A 20,077-nucleotide genomic window follows, 5' to 3' on the forward strand; every position below is an offset into this window, starting at 1 on the left:
TAGGGATTGCTGCGACCTCCACCTGCTGATGGCGCAACCCCTTTTGGGGTCACGGCCCACAGTTTGGGAGCCGCTGCTCTGGAGAGATACCAAGGACAAGCTCCTCGCTCTTCGGCTGTTGCTGTCAGCCTGCTAAACTGGCCAAAATGATTCAGCCGTGTTTGGGAAATGTGGTGCTCTCCTCCCACTCACTTCCCCCCCCCCCCATTTTGAGAGTGTAGTGTTCTTTTTCTCCTCTCAATGGCTCAAATTCTGAACCTAGCCCTTGGCTCTCACAGCTGGGACAGGTGCTTGAGAGATTAACCGTGGGCCTGAAGCTACAGGGCAGAGACTACTTTAGCCTAATGATGAAAGTAGACGCAGTAGATCGTTATACGAACCTCTTGTGCTGAGGGAGGGCTGGAAAGATCTGCAGAGCGGTGGCTTCCTTCCCGTCTCCTATGTGCTGTTATGCACAGAGCTGGATTCGGTAACACACAGGCGTGTGAACGCCCTGTGTGGTTCACCACACCTAGCTCTGCTGTTGTGCCGTGAACTATACCGGTTCTTCTGACAATAGGTCTTTTGTGGCCGTAGAGGAAAGGGATGGATTTGCCCAGTACTGAAGTCAACTGCGAGTCAGATGTTTAAAGGTATTTCGGTGCCTGAAGATGCGGTTAGGTGCATAACAAGATTTTTAAAGGAGTTAAGGGCCAAGGCACATTTGAAAATCTCGCAAGATGCCCATCTGTATCTTTAGAAACCTAAATACCTGTACATTTTTTTATCTGAAAAGCGTTATAATGATGTGAATTAGGCTTTAGTCTATGGCTCGATAAACTAAAGATTCGTTATCTTTATTCCCAATTAGACAAATATGGTATGAAATATCCTCCTTTGTTCTGCCTGAAGCCATCATACTGGTGCAAAAGCAGGAGAAGTTATGCTGGTAAGAGACTTGAAACTGATCAAAACCATGAACGTATCTTCAATGACAGCATGGAACCAGTGCCTGCAGAATTTGATGGGAAGGAAGCCATCAGGTAACACACAACTGTGTATAAGAAGTAACCGATAGCTGACATATTGTGTTGGAGGATTACACCGCTCGCCTGCTGCTATTGTTATCCTTGCTCTAAGGGATTAAATTGGCTTTATGTTAGTCTACTCAGCTTTCCCATATGTGGGGGTTTTGCAAGAATACGTCATTCCGCAAAGTCAAAGTACAGAATTCGGTCAAGGCTATTACAATGCAGATGACATTAGGCACCAAATCAGGCCAGTCATACATGAACTGAGCCAGATTGTCAATTGGTTTTGTGATGCTAACTTTGTCCAAAAATGACTACAGCAAGGGAGCCCAAACTCAGTACCTGCAACCTACTTCAGATTTGATCCCCCAAAGCCTTGAAAGGTAAAAGGACAATCTGTTGTAACACATTCAACCCCCGTACATGAAGGGATTGATCTTCCACTCTGTGTAGACATTGACTCTTGTGAAAAGGGGATTGTAAAAGGCCACCAGATGAGGTCTGCACTAGCTGGCACAGGTATAAATGACTCGGAAGGCAGTAGGGTCTAATGGAGAGAGCACTGGATGGGGGCTTTAGAGACCTTCGTTCTATTCCCAGTTTTGCTACTTGCTGACTGACCTTGGGGAGTTACTATGCCTCCCTGTGCCTCAGTTTCCCCATCTGTAAAATGGGGATAATGATACTTACCTCTTTTATAAAGTTCTATGAGATCCACTGATGCAAAGCATTATATACGAGCGAGGTATTATTATTTATTAAGGTGCAAGGCAGTGGAGAGTCAGATCCCTAAATATTTACTCAATTATTGGAATCCAGTCCTAATGATAACTTGCTTTGCACCTCCTTTAGACTCAACAACATTAAAAAAACATATAAAACAAAGGACAAGAAAATAGAAGCTTTGAGAGGTAAGAAAAGTTTCTTAAACCTTTTTGTTTTGATTTTAACCAAAAATGAACCCAATCAATTCTGACATTTTAGGGCTGGTAAATATACATTAATTCTGCTTATCCATGCTTTAAAAGGCTTATTAAAATGTAAATTTAGGGACATTGCGAATGTTGTCTTAGCAACATTTAATCCCTGTTAAAGAAGAAGAAAAAAAATAGCTGTAAAAAGTGTTGAAATCAAAAGGTGGAAGAAGTAAAGAAGTAAATTTGTATCCTCCATGACTGCTTGAAAGACTATCCCAAAATATGATTCATGCCCCTGATGATTAGCCTGTGATTGTATTTCTATCTTTACTAAGAATAAAAGGGAATGAGCATTGTAGCAGCAGAATAAAACAATATAAGATATTTTTAAAAGTTGTTATATGTCTGTCTAATATAATGAAAAACTTCTTGCAAATTTGGACTTGATTACTGAAAATCTAACCCACGTTATGGGTTTTGTATTTCTGACTTTGCTTGTCAGTGCTTAGACAGAAATCATATTTCTTTAGTTGTCATGTTTGGCACCTGGATACCATACTTTGGTGATGGGCACAAAGAGAGAGGCAGGTAGAATTTAATTTACTTCACAAACTTTAATCCTAACATAATCCTATTTTTATACTAGGTTTGTTCTTAAATATTTATGAAGGCCAGATCACTGCATTGCTTGGTCATAGTGGAGCTGGAAAAACTACACTACTAAACATCCTCGGTGGACTTTCCCAGCCATCAGATGGTATGACGATACACTACTAAACTGAAAGGAAGAATGTGCTTGATTTCAAGTATTCTTGGGTGAAAGAACAAAGGACTCTGCATCAATTTTTGTTTGATCATGCATACAGGTTCTGCAACTATATACAAGTACAGATTATCGGAAATGGAGGATCTGGAAGAAATGAGAGCGATATTAGGGGTTTGTCCACAATTCAACGTTCAGTTTGAAGTTTTAACAGTGAAAGAAAATTTGCGCGTTTTTGCTGAAATCAAAGGGATTCGGTCCATTGAGGTAGAGCATGAGGTAAGAGTGAGTTCACTTGGAAAGAACGTCTTCTTCACAGCATCACGTCATTTTCTCATGCAAGTTGTTATAAAATTTGTCTGAGAATAAGATCCTGTGTGTGTCAGGGGAGGTTCAATGATATTTGTAAATTCAGTTTATGCTGGCAGAGGATCTAGCTCATTACATGTAAGACTATCACAAGTGTGTGTTTCTATGAAAATGGGGGTACCTGCAGAGTCTCACGTAGAGGAGAGAATATTCATTATTATTCATTTGTTTTTCATTAGCTTCTAGCAGCACCGTGGACCAGGACCCACTGTGCTAGTCTCTGTGCAAACACAAAACAAAAAGAGCTTAGTGCCAGATTTTTAAAGATAATTGGACATGGACATATGCAGATGGGTGCGTGGGTGCTTTTGAAAATCCCAGCTGGTCCTATTTGCTTCATTAAGATCCTAAATACCAATAGAAATTTGGCCCTAAGGATATATCTGCACCGCAAAAAATACCCGTGGCAGTATTTCAGAACCCAGGTCAACTGTAGAAATAATTGCGTAGAGGCTGAGGTTCAGGATCGAGCCTGGGCTCCCAGACCCTCCTTTCTTGCTGGGTTTCAGATCCTGGGCTCCCAGCTGAACCCAAATGTCTACGCTTTTATTTTTAGCCCCGCAGCACGAGGACCACAAGCCCAAATCAGTTGACCAGGGTTCTGAGGCTCGCTGCCACAGCGTTTTTGTTACTTTCTAGACATACCCTAACAGTCTGTGTAACCTTTTAGTTTTACCCAACCATGGAGAACATAAGAACGGCCAGACTGGGTCAGACCAATGGTCCATCTAGCCCAGTATCCTGCCTTCCAACGGTGGCCAGACCACTTTTCTTACTGCACTCCATTATAGTGCCATGGTAGTAATCTGGAGGTAGAGATTATCTTAATACCGTCACATCTCCATTCATTTTTCAGTGAGAGCTGAGATACCATTCTAATTCTGAATGTAATGCAGCTGTGAAATAGCCAGGTTTTAAATCTGAGAACTTGTACTCTTGTCTGACATCTGAATCCACATAGTTGGTGCAGTATGAGTGGAATTGGAGGTTTCGGAAGTGATCTAGTTGAACATGACACCTGGACCTCAGGAGGGCAAGCCTGGCCAGGCCTCTAGCATGTAACATTGGCTTGCGTGCATGCTTAATAAAGATCTCACTACAATTCTTTTCTCTTGCTGCATCATGGACTTCTAATGAAAAAGCTTCCAGCACCAAGTGTCAGAAGCACATGTGGTTGTGTAACCAGTATAGTTATGTGAAATTGTTACTGACAGGTTTATATTTTGGGACTAATGGCACCCAAAAGCCTAAACATACTGCTTCTTTGACATTTGTTTTCCTGTCGTTTTCCAGGTGCAAAAAGTTTTGAAACAATTGGATATTATCAGCATTCAGGACACCCAAGCGAATAAACTGAGTGGTGGACAAAAAAGAACATTATCCCTTGCTATAGCCATGTTAGGAGATCCACAGGTAAAGGGGGGCCTGTGTAGTATGTGTACTTAAACACACAGTCCCTGAGTCAGCAAAGACTTATGCACATGCTTATCTCTGTGAGCACTTTAACTCCTATTAACGTCAACAGGACTCCTCATAGTGCACCAGGTTAGATGCGTGAGTAAGTCTTTGCAAGATTGAGACCATACAAAGTACATTTTCCTGCCACGAATTTATAAGCATCATCTTAAACAATATGATGTGTCCAAGGAAAAAGATTGGAAAATACCTATGATTCCAGAATATTGACTGAAATCTATTTAACAAACAAAAGAAAGATTGAGGCTTCATCAATACCATGTTTAGCTCAAACAAAAAGAATAATAAATAAAAAACTAGGAAAACCAGTAAAAATACAGACATAGAGCTTGTCTCCACAGACACATCCAGGAAAATTAATCTGAATTAACTAAAAATGTGAATTAAACCATATTAAATCTCTGTGTGGATGTTGTCATTCAAAATTGAAGTGGCTTTAATTAAGTTTAGTTTAATTCACTTCTAAAGTGAATTAAAGCCACTTCAGTTCTGAATAACAATGACCACACATGAATTTAGTGTGGTTTAACTAATCCACTTCAAATTCATACGTTTAGTTAATTCAGATTAATTTTCCATGAAGACAAGTCTGTAGATTGGCATTCTGTGATTAATATCGCCTGTATTCATTGTACTATATTCATTGTAATTGGATCTGAAAGCAGTATAGCCAACCCCAAGTGTTTGAAAAGCTCGAGTCAGGTCCCAAAAATCATGAATTTTGCATAAAAATTATGAGATTTTTTTTTTTTTAAATGGTGGGTTCTGGTTTTTGAGTCAATAAGGTGCACTCAGGTCATGTTTTTCATCATGTTCCTGCCACCAAGAGGGATGCAAACTTTGTTAAAACATGATAACTGAGACTTTCATGAACTCTCTTGACTCCAGCAGCTGGGGCTGAAAGAGAAACATCAATTATCACAAGACTTGCAGTAAAATCATGAATGTCGGCAACACAGTGAAGGTCTGATTTCATTCCTGTTTGCAGGTTTTGATATTAGATGAGCCAACTGCTGGATTGGATCCCCGTTCCAGACACCATGTGTGGACCCTACTGAAAGAACGTAGAGCTGGTCGAGTGACTCTGTTCAGTACCCAGTTCATGGATGAAGCTGATATCCTTGCTGGTGAGACCAGATTATCTCATTAGATAATAAGATTATATAAACAGAGTTTTCTTTTAGAATAGACCAATATGTGGAATCCTTGCTCAGTCTAACCTCTTAGTGTGAAATCTTGGGGTACTCAATGGCAAAATTCCCATTTACTTCAATGGTATCAGGATTTCCTCCTCATTGCCTTTGATAGAAGTTTTGACTCAGGTTGGCCCTTTCAGAGGAAGAAAAACTCATCGGACTGCACTGAATCAATTCAGAACTTTATGCTTCACTGGTAAATTGGGTTTCAGTATATCCAAGTTCACCGTAAATCGGATCTGCTTTACTCATATAGAGTGAATACATACACAAAATGGGAAATGTCTCCTTAGGAAAGAGTGCTGCAGAGAAGGATCGGAGGGTTATAGTGGATCAAAAGCTAAATATGAGTCAACAGAGTTACAATGTTGCAAAAAAAGCAAACGTAATTCTGGGATGTATTAGCAGGAGTGTTGTAAGTGAGACACGAGAAGTAATTCTTCTGCTCTATCCCATGCTGATTAGGCCTCAACTGGAGTATTGTGTCCAGTTCTGGGTGCCACATTTCAGGTAAGATGTGGACAAATTGGAGAAAGTCCAGAGACGAGCAACAAAAATGATTAAAAGTCTAGAAAACACGACCTATGAGGCAAGACTGAAAAAATGTTTGTTTAGTCTGGCAAAGAGAAGACTGGGGAGGAGGGGGGCATGATAGCAGTTTTCAAGTACATAAAGGTTGTTACAAGGAGGAGGAGGGGAAAAATTGTTCTCCTTAACCTTGAAGGATAGGACAAGATGCAATGGGCTTAAATTGCAGCAAAGGTGGTTAAGGTTGGACATTAGGAAAATCTTCCTAACTGTCAGGGTGGTTAATCACTGAAATAAATTGCTTAGGGAGGTTGTGGAATCTCCATCACACGAGATTTTTAAGAGCAGGTTAGATAAACACCTGTCAGGGATGGTCTAGATAATACCTAGTCCTGCCGTAAGTGCAGGGGACTGGAATAGATGACCTTGTGAAGTTCCTTCCAGTCCTGTGATTCTCTGATTCTATGTCCGTCTGATATTGACTGTTTATCCTGGAGAGATGTGTGTGTCTTTTTAAAAAATTAAAATATACGATTTTAATAGTCCACTGGTCACAGATGTGTAGGCTTTACTGCTATACTGAAGCACCAGTCACGTCCTGCAAATGGATGAGCAACATATACTAAAGCAATTGCTTTCTAGCTCATCTTGCTGTCCTACCATTTGAACCAAATAATTTCCCCCTTTTAATTCCTGACATTAGCTGCCTTCTTTTCTCTTACTCTTAATCTGGGGGCAGAGATTATTTTATTACTTTCACATCTCTGTTAATCCTCACCCATCGCAACCTCCTTTACCTGCTCTCACCACAACCTGATTGTAACCATTCACTGCTTATGTCCTTTGTGAGAGACAAGGTAGATGAGGTAATATCCTTGATTGGACCAACTTCTGCTTGTAGAAGGGACAAGCTTTTGAGCTTCTCAGAGCTCTTCCTCTGGTCTGGAGAAGGTAACCAGTGTGTCCAAGCTAAAGACAAAGTGACACAGATTGTTACACATGCGGTGGGAGGCCACTTAAAATGAAGCAGGCAATGAACACCTCTGCAGTGACCGGACAATGGAGGATGAGTAGGCAGCGGGTGTGTTACGAATTGCAATGGGGCCATAAAACTAGTGTCTCTGATAAATCCATGGTTTTCAGTGTCCAGCACAGTTGTGAATTGAAGTTCCCAGGCTCAGCTTTGGAAGGTGTTGTGCAGGTTTCCGCTGGGGAAGGTCAGGCAGGGAGGGATAGCTTTGTGAAAAGTGTTCGCCCCCCAGTGACAGGGTATTTTTGTCTTTCATCGTTTTTCTATGAGAGTTCATTCGAGAGCGTAGTGATTGTCTGGGGGCATTAAATGCACTGCATGAGTTCCACCAGGTATTGTGATGGGCACGTGTAGAGCCCAGGGATCTTGAAAGGCGTGTTGGGGGAGGGGATCCTCATCATAGCAGTGGACATACATCTCCAGGTTTTGCACCACTTGTTCTGTCAGGATCGGGTTGCTTTTTATGTCCTTTTATTGTCCTTTTCCTTTGTCCATTTCACCCTTGGCATTCTGTGTTTTATCCTATAGCTCCTACTCTTGCAATAGTTTCCTATATGTCGACCATTCAACCTCTCTGTCTTAATTCCTCTTTAAAACCCCACTTCTGCCAGTAATCCTCCCTAAATGATTCACTTCACCTCTAACCTCTGCATGCCCATTCTTTCTTGAATTAGCATTCCATGTCTTGTAACCAGTTATTTAATAATCATTCTATAATCCGTTTATTAGATGCCTTGCTTTAGATTCTTAATTTTATTAATGACTCAAGAAGAATTCATTCCAGCAAGTTTCTTTTGTTTTTCTCTCTCCTTAGACCGGAAAGCTTTTATCTCACATGGGAGAATAAAGTGTGTTGGATCTTCTCTGTTTTTGAAGAAAAAATGGGGGATTGGATATCACTTAAGGTATTTCAATTTATTTTATTTGCAAACATTCCTCATATTTCTAAATTTGCATCACAGTAGCAGGAGAAATGTTATTTTATTCCTAGCAAGCAACATCTCTGGGAGTTTAAATGTAAAATGCTTCCTAATGTAGTTTAATTGGAATGAGTATAAAAACTTCAAAATATATTGAGGAGACTGTGTCAAAATATTCCCTCAACCTGCAACATACAGTATCTGTGGTTCCAGTTATGAAAACTAAATGTATTTTTGTGGCTAATTTTATTTTTAAGGCACTGTCATTTGAAAGCACCTTTCATCTGATGTACCGCCTTGGGAATTCAGACTCCGCTAACAGCCAATTAAATGTTTTTCTTCTTATTGTGTTGAATTCCTTGAATCCTAGTAATGTAACATTCCATCAAGTGGATGTGATTCACTTCCCCAAGTACTAAAGCTGTTGGCTCCACGGGCGCTCCATCCTAAAAGCCATCTTTCTTTTGGGCCTGATCCTCAAATTCTGGGCATCACCTATAAGATACTCAGTACCCTCAGTTCCTTTCAGGAGACATTGAGGTCCCTAAGCGTCTTGCAGGATTGGGGCCTTTGTAAGACACTTTTTTTTTTTTTTGCCAAACTCTTCCTGTAGTTATTGTTAAATCAATTGGTTATTCCTAACCACCTATTCTATTACATTAGCAAACACATGAGGTACAGTGAGTTGGTAACAAATCCTTCAATCCTTACTTAGACAAAATTTCCCCTGAAGTTTTGTCTAAATAAGATCTGCAGGGATTGGATGTTATCCCTGAATAAGGACTGCTGGATTTGGCTCTCTTGGTATATGACTTCATAATGATAGATACATTGTTCTTGTTAAAATGTAAGCCTTCGTCTTCTTAATATGAACAGGATGCATGTCAATGAGTTTTGTGACTCTGAGAGCATATCATCCCTGGTCAGAAAGTACATCCCTGATGCCACATTCACAAGACAGAGTGAAACTGAACTGAGTTATACGCTGCCCTTAGAAAATGTGGATAAATTTCCAGGTAATTATATGCTTAAATAATCCAGAATCCACCATGCAAAGGATAACTTCTTTTTTTTCTGCCTTCTTAATTAATGTTGAGAGATGTTGTATCTGACTTCTGAATTCCATCAGGAAGGTAACCTAGAGATATGGAACTATTACATAAAGAATTTTTTCCAAGATTTTAGCTATGTGTATATTTAAGATCAAAATACGTGCTTTTCTTCCATTCATGGTACAGTATGTAAAAGATTGTACAAATCTCACACAAATACTGGTTTTGGTTTGGTTTTCTGTTAAATGCAGGGTAATGATGCAGGAAACTGAAAGCAATCAGACTTTAGTTTCAGTTTAGTTATTTAAATTTTGATTTTTCTTTGAGTCTGCAAAGGGCCAAAATTTGGTGTACATGCTTTTGCATAAGAGTTTTACTACCTTTGTGTTTCCAACTGGGTGGAAATACTGTAAGACCAGTCTTACGCGTGGCATTTATGGATCCAGCCCTAGCCAGAGCCTGAAAATGCACAAAAGGTCGAAATTTGAAAAATATTGGGGAAGACTAAAAGGCTTGGATCTGGTTTGATTGTGTCACTCCAACCAGTTTTTAAAAAGAAAATGCAATGGAGAGGTATGATTCCTAAAGAGATACAAAAGGAAAAATATGTTTTTGGAATATTTAATTTTGACTTTACAATTTATTTTATTAGGCTAGAAAATGTTAACATCTGCCATTGTTTTGTGCGTCTTGAAGGATGGTCCTACACCTGCCAGCACTCGTTCAGATGAATAGTCCTATTAAGCTCAGAACATGTTAAAAAAAACATTGATATTGGGGGGTGGAGGACACTGGGGGAGTTTCCCCACAAAAAATTTAATGGAAAATTTTAAAAGTTGCATTTTATGTTTTCAATGGAAAATTTCATTTTTCGGTTGTGAAATCAACCCCCAAAATGTTTAAATTTGAAAATGCTGATGGCTTTGCCTCATGGGAGTTGTAGTTCACATATGTAGTTCATGCACCCATTCACTTCTATAGGATGGGACTATTGGACTACATCTCTCGTGATGTGCCACCATCTCGGAGAAGGAGGCAGTGCATCATGGGAGATGAAGTCCAACCCATAGCAGAGAAGGGACATGAGGCCACTGAATTACAACTTCCAGGAGCTACCGTGAGTGGTATTTTTTAATGTAAATATTTTTTGTTTTCAACTGAAAACTTTTCAGTTTTCAGACAGTAGGCTTTTTGTTTTATTATGAAAATATGGAAATTTCTGCTGAAAGCAGAAAATCCAACAGAAACCATGTTAGGGGAGTTTTTTTAAAGGCGCTTTAGAGAACTCCACTTGTTTATACTAGTGGCAGGAGGCCAGAGTCCTATTGTGCTAGGTACTGTACAGACATATAATAGGGACAATCCCTGCCTCCAAGAGCTTGCAGTTTAAGTGTAGTCTTTAGACAACTGGTAAGTTAAACAAACGAATGAGGAAAACACTAGAAAATAATGAAATGATACTGGTCAGTGCGAAAGGCAGTGGTCCCAGTGAATCAGCTGTCTAAACCTTGCTGTGTTCTTTGCAGTCATCATGGTAGCTAAGAGTTCTATGGATGCATTTGTAAGAGGACAGTGAGTTGCCTTTGCAGATCATTGCCGGTAACTCCTCCCATGCATCAGAGGTGACATGAGAGAATGTTCAAAGGGGTTTGAAAAATTTTAACATAGATAGTCAAAATTGGAAGCTGGTATTTTTATATTGAACATATGTATTCCAGTAAAACTTCAGTTTAAGCGCTAGACAATCAAGCAGCATATTATCGAACATGAAGACTAACTAAAAATAGAGACCTGGAAAAGTCTGTAAAGCCACCATTTTAATAGTTGCTTTAGGATTAGGGTTTAATTCTGCTTTCAGGTACACCAGCATGCATCAGGAATTATCTGGAGCTACTTTTGTGTACCTGAGAGCACAATTTAGCTCAGATGAATTTTAATTTTCTTATGTCTTCAAGGTACATGTGTTCCTTCTGTCATGCAGATCTATTCTGTGGTCTAGACAGCCGCTCTGACCAGGGGATTATTAATTATGGCATTAGCATGACAACCCTGGAAGATGTCTTCCTGAAGCTGGAGAGTGAAGCAGCAATTGATCACGAAGGTAAAATGCTGGAACCAATCAGGCAGTTTTCAGCCAGGGGAAATTGTTTTAAAATTAATCTGAGGCTCTTTTTCTGCTCAGTATGAATCCTTACCTTTTTGGTCATCCTCAGAGATAGAACTGACTGACTAAAATTGCTTTGAATAGTTACAATACAACTGTGTTTTTAAACATGGGTAAAATCCCATAGGAAATCCAAGTATGTAGAACACAGAAAGAGGACTGTTTTTTATTCCTGACTTGCTATCAAACATCAAATGGATGATGAGGTAAGCGCCTTTGTAATTATTTCATATGATACAACAACAAAGAGGCAGGCATTTGATTTTTAGAAGTTTCAGGAAATGTATTAGTTCTTTCTGTCTTCCACTCAACAATAGTTTATTGCACTTATACTTTAACTGTGCCTAATAAAACTGGTGAGGAGTTTAAAACATTAGGCACTTAAAGCCTGACCCTACTCCCAATGAAGCTAAGGGCAAAACTCCCATTGACTTCAGTGGGGCAGAGTCAAACGTATAGAACAAGATGCGAACCAGAGCCCAGTATGTATTTGTTCTTAGTGACTCTGAGACTCAAACACACCAAGTTATTTGCACCTTTGTTTCTTGTTTTATACGTGTCTCCAGTCCTTTGTCTGTCTGTTTTTCATTAATACAGTGAATCCAGGTGCTTTTCCACAAAGTGCTCCTTATGAATTCTATGTTATGAAGACACAGGTTTCCATTAATGATGAAGATTCCCTTTTAGCGAGTTCTCCATGATACCTGGGGGGGGGGGTCTATTTATACCTGAAAAATTCTACTTAATACTTTAATCTTCAGGGCTCCTTTTATTAAAGCAGATTAGAAAGTGTATACTTATGGAAAAGAAGCCTCAAGGTTAGAAGACTGGAAGATATGTCTGGACACAGAACTGTGGATGGGAGATGGATGTTCTGTACATCACTTCAAGGTCCTGAAGTGTTTTCTTTTACTTAATATGCCCCAAAGAGCCCATCATAACTGAAATTTCTTCCCTGGTAGCAAACTAGAAAAGAGTTATGTTTAGCATGCCGTGTAGCACTGCTCAGTCATTGATAATTTTGTACATTCTTGTTTCAGTTTTTGCTCCATATAAAACAAAACCTTGTCAAGGGGTTAAATTGAACTACGAACTTTGAAAACTCCCTGCAGATTATGGCGTTTTCGGTGAGGCGCAGGCAGACGAGGAAAGAGAGACCTTCTCTGCTGATGAAATGGAACAAGGTCTCCTGTCACTCTCAGACACAGGAAAGGCGACTGTAAGTGGCATAGCCCTCTGGAGACAGCAAGTCTGCACCATGGCAAGAATTCGCTTCTTAAAGCTAAAGCATGAAGATAAAACCTTTAGGTCCATGTAAGTGCCAGTATTTCTGACTTATTTAGGTGAAATCAGTCTGCAGGAGCATGTTCACAGCACAGGAGTCTGTGAAGAGAACTGTGGAACTTTGGAGAGTCACTTGCCCCTCATCTCAAATGTTCCCAGAACATTTGGAAATAATCCAATCACAACAGGGTTTGTTTTTAAATTGCATATTTTCTCTGAGTGGTTCATGACCTAGAAAGCTGATTTGCTGCTGTTCTAGAAAAATCCTACCTTGGCAACTCCAGCTAGACAAAAGCTTTCCTAACCATGCATCCCCATCTGAATAGTAATTTATTGCCAGGAGTTTCTTGTGCTGCGTGAAGTACACAATTAAATGATTCATCTGGTTATTGGTGCTGGTTGAACAACCTATGTTCTTTTTTTTAAAAAAATCGTTTTGAAATATTTTTATTTTTTTGGTGGGAAAACATCAAAACTAAAAGGATCAAAATTTTCATTTCATCTTAATCTTAATATAAGAAAATGTTTTAAAATATTAAATTATTGGTTTTCTACTTTCATATTTTTTTCCTTTTCCTACCTTGTCAATGAATGCAATAGAATGAATGAATGTTTGTCTGGTCTCTCAACATTTTACCGTTTCTTGTTTTCTTTTTCCTAATCTGTACATTTTCAAAACTTCTCCAACACTGGAAAACTCTGCAACTTTTCCAAAGTTTTAAGGAAGCTATGAAAAGTTAGAATGGAAAAAGAGAAAAAAGAGACAGAAAAAAAAACCCCTGTTCATCCTGTTGCATTCCACAGCAGAAATGGAAAAAAGGGAAAAGTTAAAAACAAAAAGTCCAAAATTTAGAATCTTTTTTGATTTTCAAAAACTGAAATGAAATGAAATCTTCTTGTTTAATTTTGTGTGGAAATGTTCTGTCAAAGTAAAAAAAGAAATTAAACAACATTTTTCTGCAAAGAAAAATTGTTTCCAATTAAACTCTCTTTTCCAGCAGTAAATCTAATTGTCAAAAAATTTTTCAACCTGCTCATTGTTTATTACAATTAGAGCTAATTGGAGGTGTTCAATGGACCTCTTACCTTTCCCCTCCTCACCGACCCAGGAGGTTGGAGGAGCTCCTTCTGTCTGGTGTCTTCTGAGGGGGGGATGAGCCACTGGACCCGTGTTCTGGGTTCAAAAGCTCAGCCCAGCTGTTTTGCCATGTGATTCCCCTAGAAGAGGAACTGCAGACACATGTTTATGCCTGGGGTGGTAATTACTGGAATTCCAGCTTTCTTCCTGACACCCACTATAGGGGCCTGTCTGCTTTCTAGGTTCCCAGTGCCGCGTACACTGCTGCTGCTTTGACAGCGGGTATCAGCCCAGCGTTAGATTAAAATGTTCATGTTCAGTTATTATTTTGCCATGCTGCCATTATTTTCCTGAGGAACACAAACAATAGAAGGGAAAATGTGTTTTACAGAAGTTTATTTCTCAGCCAAACCTGAATGGAATTTCATGAGTCAAAGAAAAGGCACTTCTCTGACCCTAGAGATTTCTTCCTGCTGACATTTTAAAGGCCTGACGTAAACAATGGAGATGGTAGAGGTGCTCAAAATAAAGTGGCAAGAATCTTTTTTTTTAATTCAAAGTATTAGAAAACCTAAATATATGGGTTGCTACCAGCTCCTCCTATAATAATATAATTTACAGACTGTCTTGTCTCCAAACTCCTTTATGATCTGTTCTTCAATCTAGATTACTGCTGTGTGGATTTTTCCTGCTCCCTCTAGCTATCCAATTTATCATACTTGCCTTATGGGAGCGATTAAATTCTTGGGAGCTGTCCTCTGATCTGTATTTTACTCCTCCTGGAAAACAACCTCACAAGGAAGTCACAAGCCTTCTAGTCCTCAATGAAACAGGTGAATGGGGAAAACAGAACAGTAAGGTTGGTCTTTTTCTATGCCACTGCTTGTAGCCTTAGAAGAAAATTTGATGAAGGGGGAGGGGGAATATTGGCAGAGCAGGTGTCGTAAAGGGAAAGACAAGGCTCAACAAGCAGAGCAATCCAAGAAGCAGAGAAGGGCAGGGTGATCTGGAGGTGGTGGCAAGAAAGCTTAGATTTGATATGAGGATGAGTGAAAAACCAATGGAAGGATCTGAAGAAGATAATGCCATTGTCAGATCACCTGGAAGGCAAATAACTTTTGTACTGGCTGAGGGCAAGGTGTGTGTCTGGACTACCTGAGAGAAGGATGTTGCAGTATGCCAACCCTGAGCAGTCAAAAATTATGAATCAGAACTCAACCTAAAAATCATTATTTTTTTTTACTTAAAAGTATACATTACATTATTTTTATTTGCCTTCTGACTTTTGAGCCTGTAGGATGCATTTGCTTCATATTTCCAGCTTTTTCACCACCAATATGAGAGCTAGATACTTTTTTAAAAAAAGAAAAGAAAGTTGAGACTCTCGTGCAATCTGATTCCAGCAGCTGGGGCTTTAAGGAAAATGACAAATATTGTGAACTTGCAATAAAACCATGAGAGGTGGAAGCCCTAATTTTGCAACATTTGATGATATAATGAGGCCCTGAATGAGAAATTTGGCTGTGGGGATTGAAAGAAAAGAACGGATCTCAGAGATATGAAGAAGGAAGGAGATGCAGGATTTCAAAATAGACTGGATATATGGGGCAAGAGAAAGGAAGAGCTCAAAAATAACACTTAGATTATGGTCCTGGATGATAGAAGGATGACAGGATGCTTATATTGTGAGGAGAAGAAGCCACAGGGCACAGAGAGTTTGAGAAGAAGGAAAGGGGTGTGAGCACTGGGGCATTGAAAGCAAGGAAGTGTGGGACGGAACGGAATAAATAAGGCAAGTGGATGGAAAAAGGTAGATTTTGAGCTGGAGAGAAGGTGTTACAGGGAGATGCAGGCACAGTAGCAAAGGAGAAGTATTATAGGCCTGATAGCTAGATAGCAGAAATTAATGAGTAGTAAAACAGCTGAAATACTGAAGAATTAGGGCAGTAAACTCATTAAATGTGCAGAGAATCAGCAGAGTAGAGAGTTAATTTGTGATGCAAAAATTTGGAAGCAGCAGATTAACTATGGAGAAAATGCAATGGATTATTAAATAAATGGTCTATGAATTTTGTAGGATTTATTTTATTATAATTTGTCTGGTCCTATCTGGAAGATGGGGACTTTATCAAAGACCCTAGGAGAACTTTTACTGTTTAAAAAAAAAAAAAAAAAAACTTCAAAGATTTTGATGTCTCTGCTGTTGCCATCATACCAGGTTCAAGCATTCAGGACTTCATCCATGGCCTGAAGACTCAGAATATAATGCTGGAAATAGCAACAGGGGAAAATATCACGGAGAAGCTAATACATAATGGAGCTATACAAGTATCCTGTGAGAACCAGGTAATATGTGTGTTCTTTTTTTTTTCTTTAATAATTAACCAAGAGGCCAACATGGATTCTGTGAAACTTGTCTGCATGAAGCTCCTGATGGATCTGCGCCAAAGACATGAAGATCAAACATAAGCCAAAGTGAAATACATAGAATTACAAAGTAAATAAATACATCAAAATTTAATTCAAATAGGGAGATCCTGCAGCCAGGAGAAAAGGGACTTGAGGTTCCATACTACCATTTCCAGTACAGGGGGTTGGCAGGCTTCTCAAAACCATTTTGTCCCCTTTCTCATGCCCTTGAACAGGACGGGGCAGAGCTACACAGGTGCACCGGGAAGTGTACGCTACACCAGGGACAGGCTGGTCACAGCACTCTCCCTCCCCGAAGCCGATCAGAAAGGAGACTATGGTCCTAGGATTCACAATCCCCCTTCAGTGCAGCTCCAGGGATGGTTTAGCAACACGCTGCTCCTTACACTGGGCAGACCACAGACTGATGATCTAGCCTATCATGTGTTAAATAATATGCAATAATCTTATGTAAGTGGGAAAATGGATTTAGATTTAACTAGGAAGGGCTGGGTTCTGAGCTGGGTCACATCACAAACTTCATTTTTGTGCTTGAAGTCTTCCACTCACAGTGAATTGGGGATGCAATTTATCGGTCTGCAAAACCAAAAGCTGTCTCTGGAGCGCGCCCTAAAAAATGAAACCACACTCTGTTTAGATGCACAACTATTTGGTGATATATGATTGTGACAGATACTGCAAACACATGTAGTATCTTTTGTGGAATATGGCTTTAGCTTTTTAAATATTATCTGTATCTTTCACCCAGTCCTTGAAAGCATGAAAATTTCAAAGTCTATTTGTATTGAGATGGGTCAGATGATATGGACGGTAGTCTATTTGTAGATCTTTGTGTCAGTGCATGCTAGATGTATTTGTGCATTCCTGGCTCACTGGACACGATTTCCTGGGGAATCTGGAATCACTAAAGCTGTGTCTACACAAGGTTAAAACACCCCTAGCTGGTCTGGGTCCGCTAACTCAGACTTGCTGGGTTTGGGCTCCGGGACTGAGAAATTGCTGTGTAGACATTCAGGCTCTGACTGTAGCCCAAACTCTGGAACGTCCCGGAGTTCAGGCTCCAGCCCAAATCCAAATGTCTACATGGAGATTTTTAGCCCCACAGCCCAAGCCCTGTACACCCAAGCTGACCCAGGCCAGCCATGGCCGTGCCACGAGTCTTTTATCCCTCTGTAGACATACTCTAAGAGGTGATTAATGAAAAATACCACAGTTGGTTATGCAGAAATCCTCGCCCCACGCTCAGGAAAAGGGGCAGTGACAGTTTTTACCTGCTTCAAAAGACCCAGAAGAGAAAGAAAGAAGCTAAGGATATAAAGGGCCACCTTAACCTGTCAACGAGGCCAACAAATTGACTTTTTGTCCAGTGGGGAGGCCAATCTGCCAGGTCGTTTTAGGAGTGATGTCACTTAATGTTGCTCAGTGGTAAGCTTTCATATCTTATTGTCTTCATGGGACTGAAATGAGGGACGTTTCACCAGTCTGAGTCTTTGTCCATCCCATATGCATGCTAGGTAAGCCTGACCTGAACTCGTCCACATTTACTGGTCTCCTGTAGATACTGGCTAACACCTGTTGGCTCAATTTTAGCAGTTTGAGTTGTAGCTGAGGCTTGTGTCAACATAGAATCAAAACTAATTCACGCATTGCTGGATTCATCTTCTCGTAAAGTATCCTGGGAGTGGGAATGTATACTATGATGTACAGTTTTCCTGATGGCCTCCTCTGTTAGAAAACACATTTGAGTTATCTCGTCTTGCTTTTCTTCAGAGCTACAGGTTTACAATTATGTGCAGCACAGAAATAATCAACTGCTTTCCAGTGCTGGTGAACGTCATTAGCAATGCGCTGCTGCGAACCTTAAATTCCACAGCACAGATTCGAATCTGGAGTCATCGATTTTTTCACGTAAGTGTCATAACTTCATTGGCAGAAATGCTTCTAATACACGTGGTTGTGAAAGAGGAATCTGATGGTGCAATATGTGATTAGGATTTTCAATTAGGAATCAGTTTTGTTTTATCTCTTGATATATATAGGTCCACATTTACCACTGGTATAAATATAAACACTGGGTTTTATTCAGCAGACCTGGGCCTGCTTTTACCAGTGGCAACTTTGGCTCATATCCTTTTGTTGTAAAAAAAGAGAACTCTGCACCATAGACTTGTGGATAGGAGAACCTTCATTGGAGGTTCGTTGGCCCTCCCATGTGAGTCTTGCACCACTTCCCTTCTGGCAGGTTCCGCCTAATCACTGGGTTTCTGGTGTTGGATAGGTAGGGGTAGGAGATGGTATGAGAGAGGAGAGGCTATAGGAGGGAGGCATGAGGACACAAGGGACCCCATTGTAGCCTGGTGTTTCAGGAACTCACCTGGGAGGTTGGAGACCCAAGTTCAAATCCCTGTCCCACACCAGGCAGAAGGGGGAATTGAGCCTGGTCTCCTACATCTCAGATGAGTGCTTTAACCACTGGACTAAAAGTGATAAAGAGGCACCTCCTCTATTCTCTCCCCCCCCCCCCCCAATCTTGTTACTCTAAATCTTTAAAAATGCCTTGAAACAAAACATTTCAAGTGGGATGAAATGTGTCATTCAACTTGAAACAGACTTTTTTGAATTTGTTGATTCAGAATTTTCAAATTTGATTTAACCTGAACCAAATTTTTCTGAATTTGCAACAAACAAAAAAACCAGCTATTTGCTCAGCTCTAGGTGAGATATCCAGACTATTACAATGAAAATGCTTTCTTCAGATATTTTCTGATTTTTTTTTCCCCCCCCCAGGAGGTTCATCCAGTCTATTGGGATTATTATATTTCTAACTACATTGCTTTCATGCTGCTTTTACTTCCTGGTTTCCCGCCTCACTTTGCAATGAACAGCATACAAGATTATAAGGTAAAATCTTTGAAGTTTAGCCGACATTATGTAAGTGGAGGCCTGGACAGATCTCGATTTCAATACTTTATTTGGTTTGAGGTATCACTTCTTACAAGGACATAGACAGCTGGAAGAGTTCAGAGGAGAGAAACCAAAATAGAATAATAGGGTTGGAAGGGAATTCAGGAGGTCATCTAGTCCAACCCTCTGCTCAAAGCAGGGCCAACCCCAACTAAATCATCCCAACCAGGGATTTGTCAAGCCGGACCTTAAATACCTCTAAGGATGGAGATTTCACCTCCCTAGGTAACCCATTCCAGTGCTTCGCCACCCTCCTAGTGAAAACGTTTTTCCTAATATCCAACCTAGACCTTCCTTCACTGCAACTTGAGACTGTTGCCCAAAATACTAAAAGGTTTGGAAATTAACCACTACAAGAAACAGTTGAAAAACATGATTAGTCTGGAGAAATGAAGCTGGGAGCAGAAGCAGAATGGTAGAATATGTAAAGAATGTTAGAAACCGGTCAAAGACAGTTATTCTCAGTGGTGGAAGAAGGCAGGTTTAAGAGAGGAGAGGTTAAATATTATGTCAAATTGCAATTATAAAAAGTGTTTGGCAGTGGAGCAAGTTTTAATGAAATGTTTTAGATCTGCCTTCAGCGAGGATCATCAAGGCTAGAAAAGGCAGCAATCGATTAGTCAGGGATGACTTGTGGATAGCAAAATCCACCTTGACTCATTGCAGGAAGATGGACTAGGTGACTGACTCAGAGGTGATTATCCACCAATATGAAGGAATCTGTCTTCTCAAGTCTTTCACTGGAAGCAACAGAGTTGTATCCGGGATCTATCTACCTACCTAGGTACACAATGGTAGTACACATCATGGTAGTGTCTGGGAGCCTCCCAAATACTACAAAATGGACATGACAGTAACAGTCTCTCTCTCTCTTCCTCCCCGGACAATCTTCCCAG

General features: G+C 40.1%; 1 protein-coding gene across 1 annotated transcript in view; it reads left to right on the forward strand.

Annotated features, from left to right (window-relative positions):
* Window positions 1–20,077, forward strand: part of LOC137152805 (uncharacterized) — a 110,220-nt gene that overhangs the window by 17,661 nt on the left and 72,482 nt on the right. Inside the window, exons 10-23 of the mRNA XM_067547772.1 lie at window positions 851–1,022; window positions 1,863–1,921; window positions 2,574–2,684; window positions 2,794–2,969; window positions 4,353–4,472; window positions 5,524–5,662; window positions 8,104–8,194; window positions 9,086–9,225; window positions 11,243–11,362; window positions 12,538–12,739; window positions 14,454–14,620; window positions 16,006–16,133; window positions 17,988–18,125; window positions 19,005–19,118. Of these exons, the coding sequence (XP_067403873.1) occupies window positions 851–1,022; window positions 1,863–1,921; window positions 2,574–2,684; window positions 2,794–2,969; window positions 4,353–4,472; window positions 5,524–5,662; window positions 8,104–8,194; window positions 9,086–9,225; window positions 11,243–11,362; window positions 12,538–12,739; window positions 14,454–14,620; window positions 16,006–16,133; window positions 17,988–18,125; window positions 19,005–19,118 (1,877 nt within the window). The remainder of the gene's footprint in view (window positions 1–850; window positions 1,023–1,862; window positions 1,922–2,573; window positions 2,685–2,793; window positions 2,970–4,352; window positions 4,473–5,523; window positions 5,663–8,103; window positions 8,195–9,085; window positions 9,226–11,242; window positions 11,363–12,537; window positions 12,740–14,453; window positions 14,621–16,005; window positions 16,134–17,987; window positions 18,126–19,004; window positions 19,119–20,077) is intronic.

The sequence above is a fragment of the Emydura macquarii genome, unplaced genomic scaffold, assembly GCF_026122565.2.
Source record: "Emydura macquarii macquarii isolate MOO-44397 ecotype Brisbane River unplaced genomic scaffold, CSIRO-AGI_Emac_v2 contig_1230, whole genome shotgun sequence".
In the NCBI taxonomy this organism is placed as follows: Eukaryota; Metazoa; Chordata; order Testudines; family Chelidae; genus Emydura; species Emydura macquarii.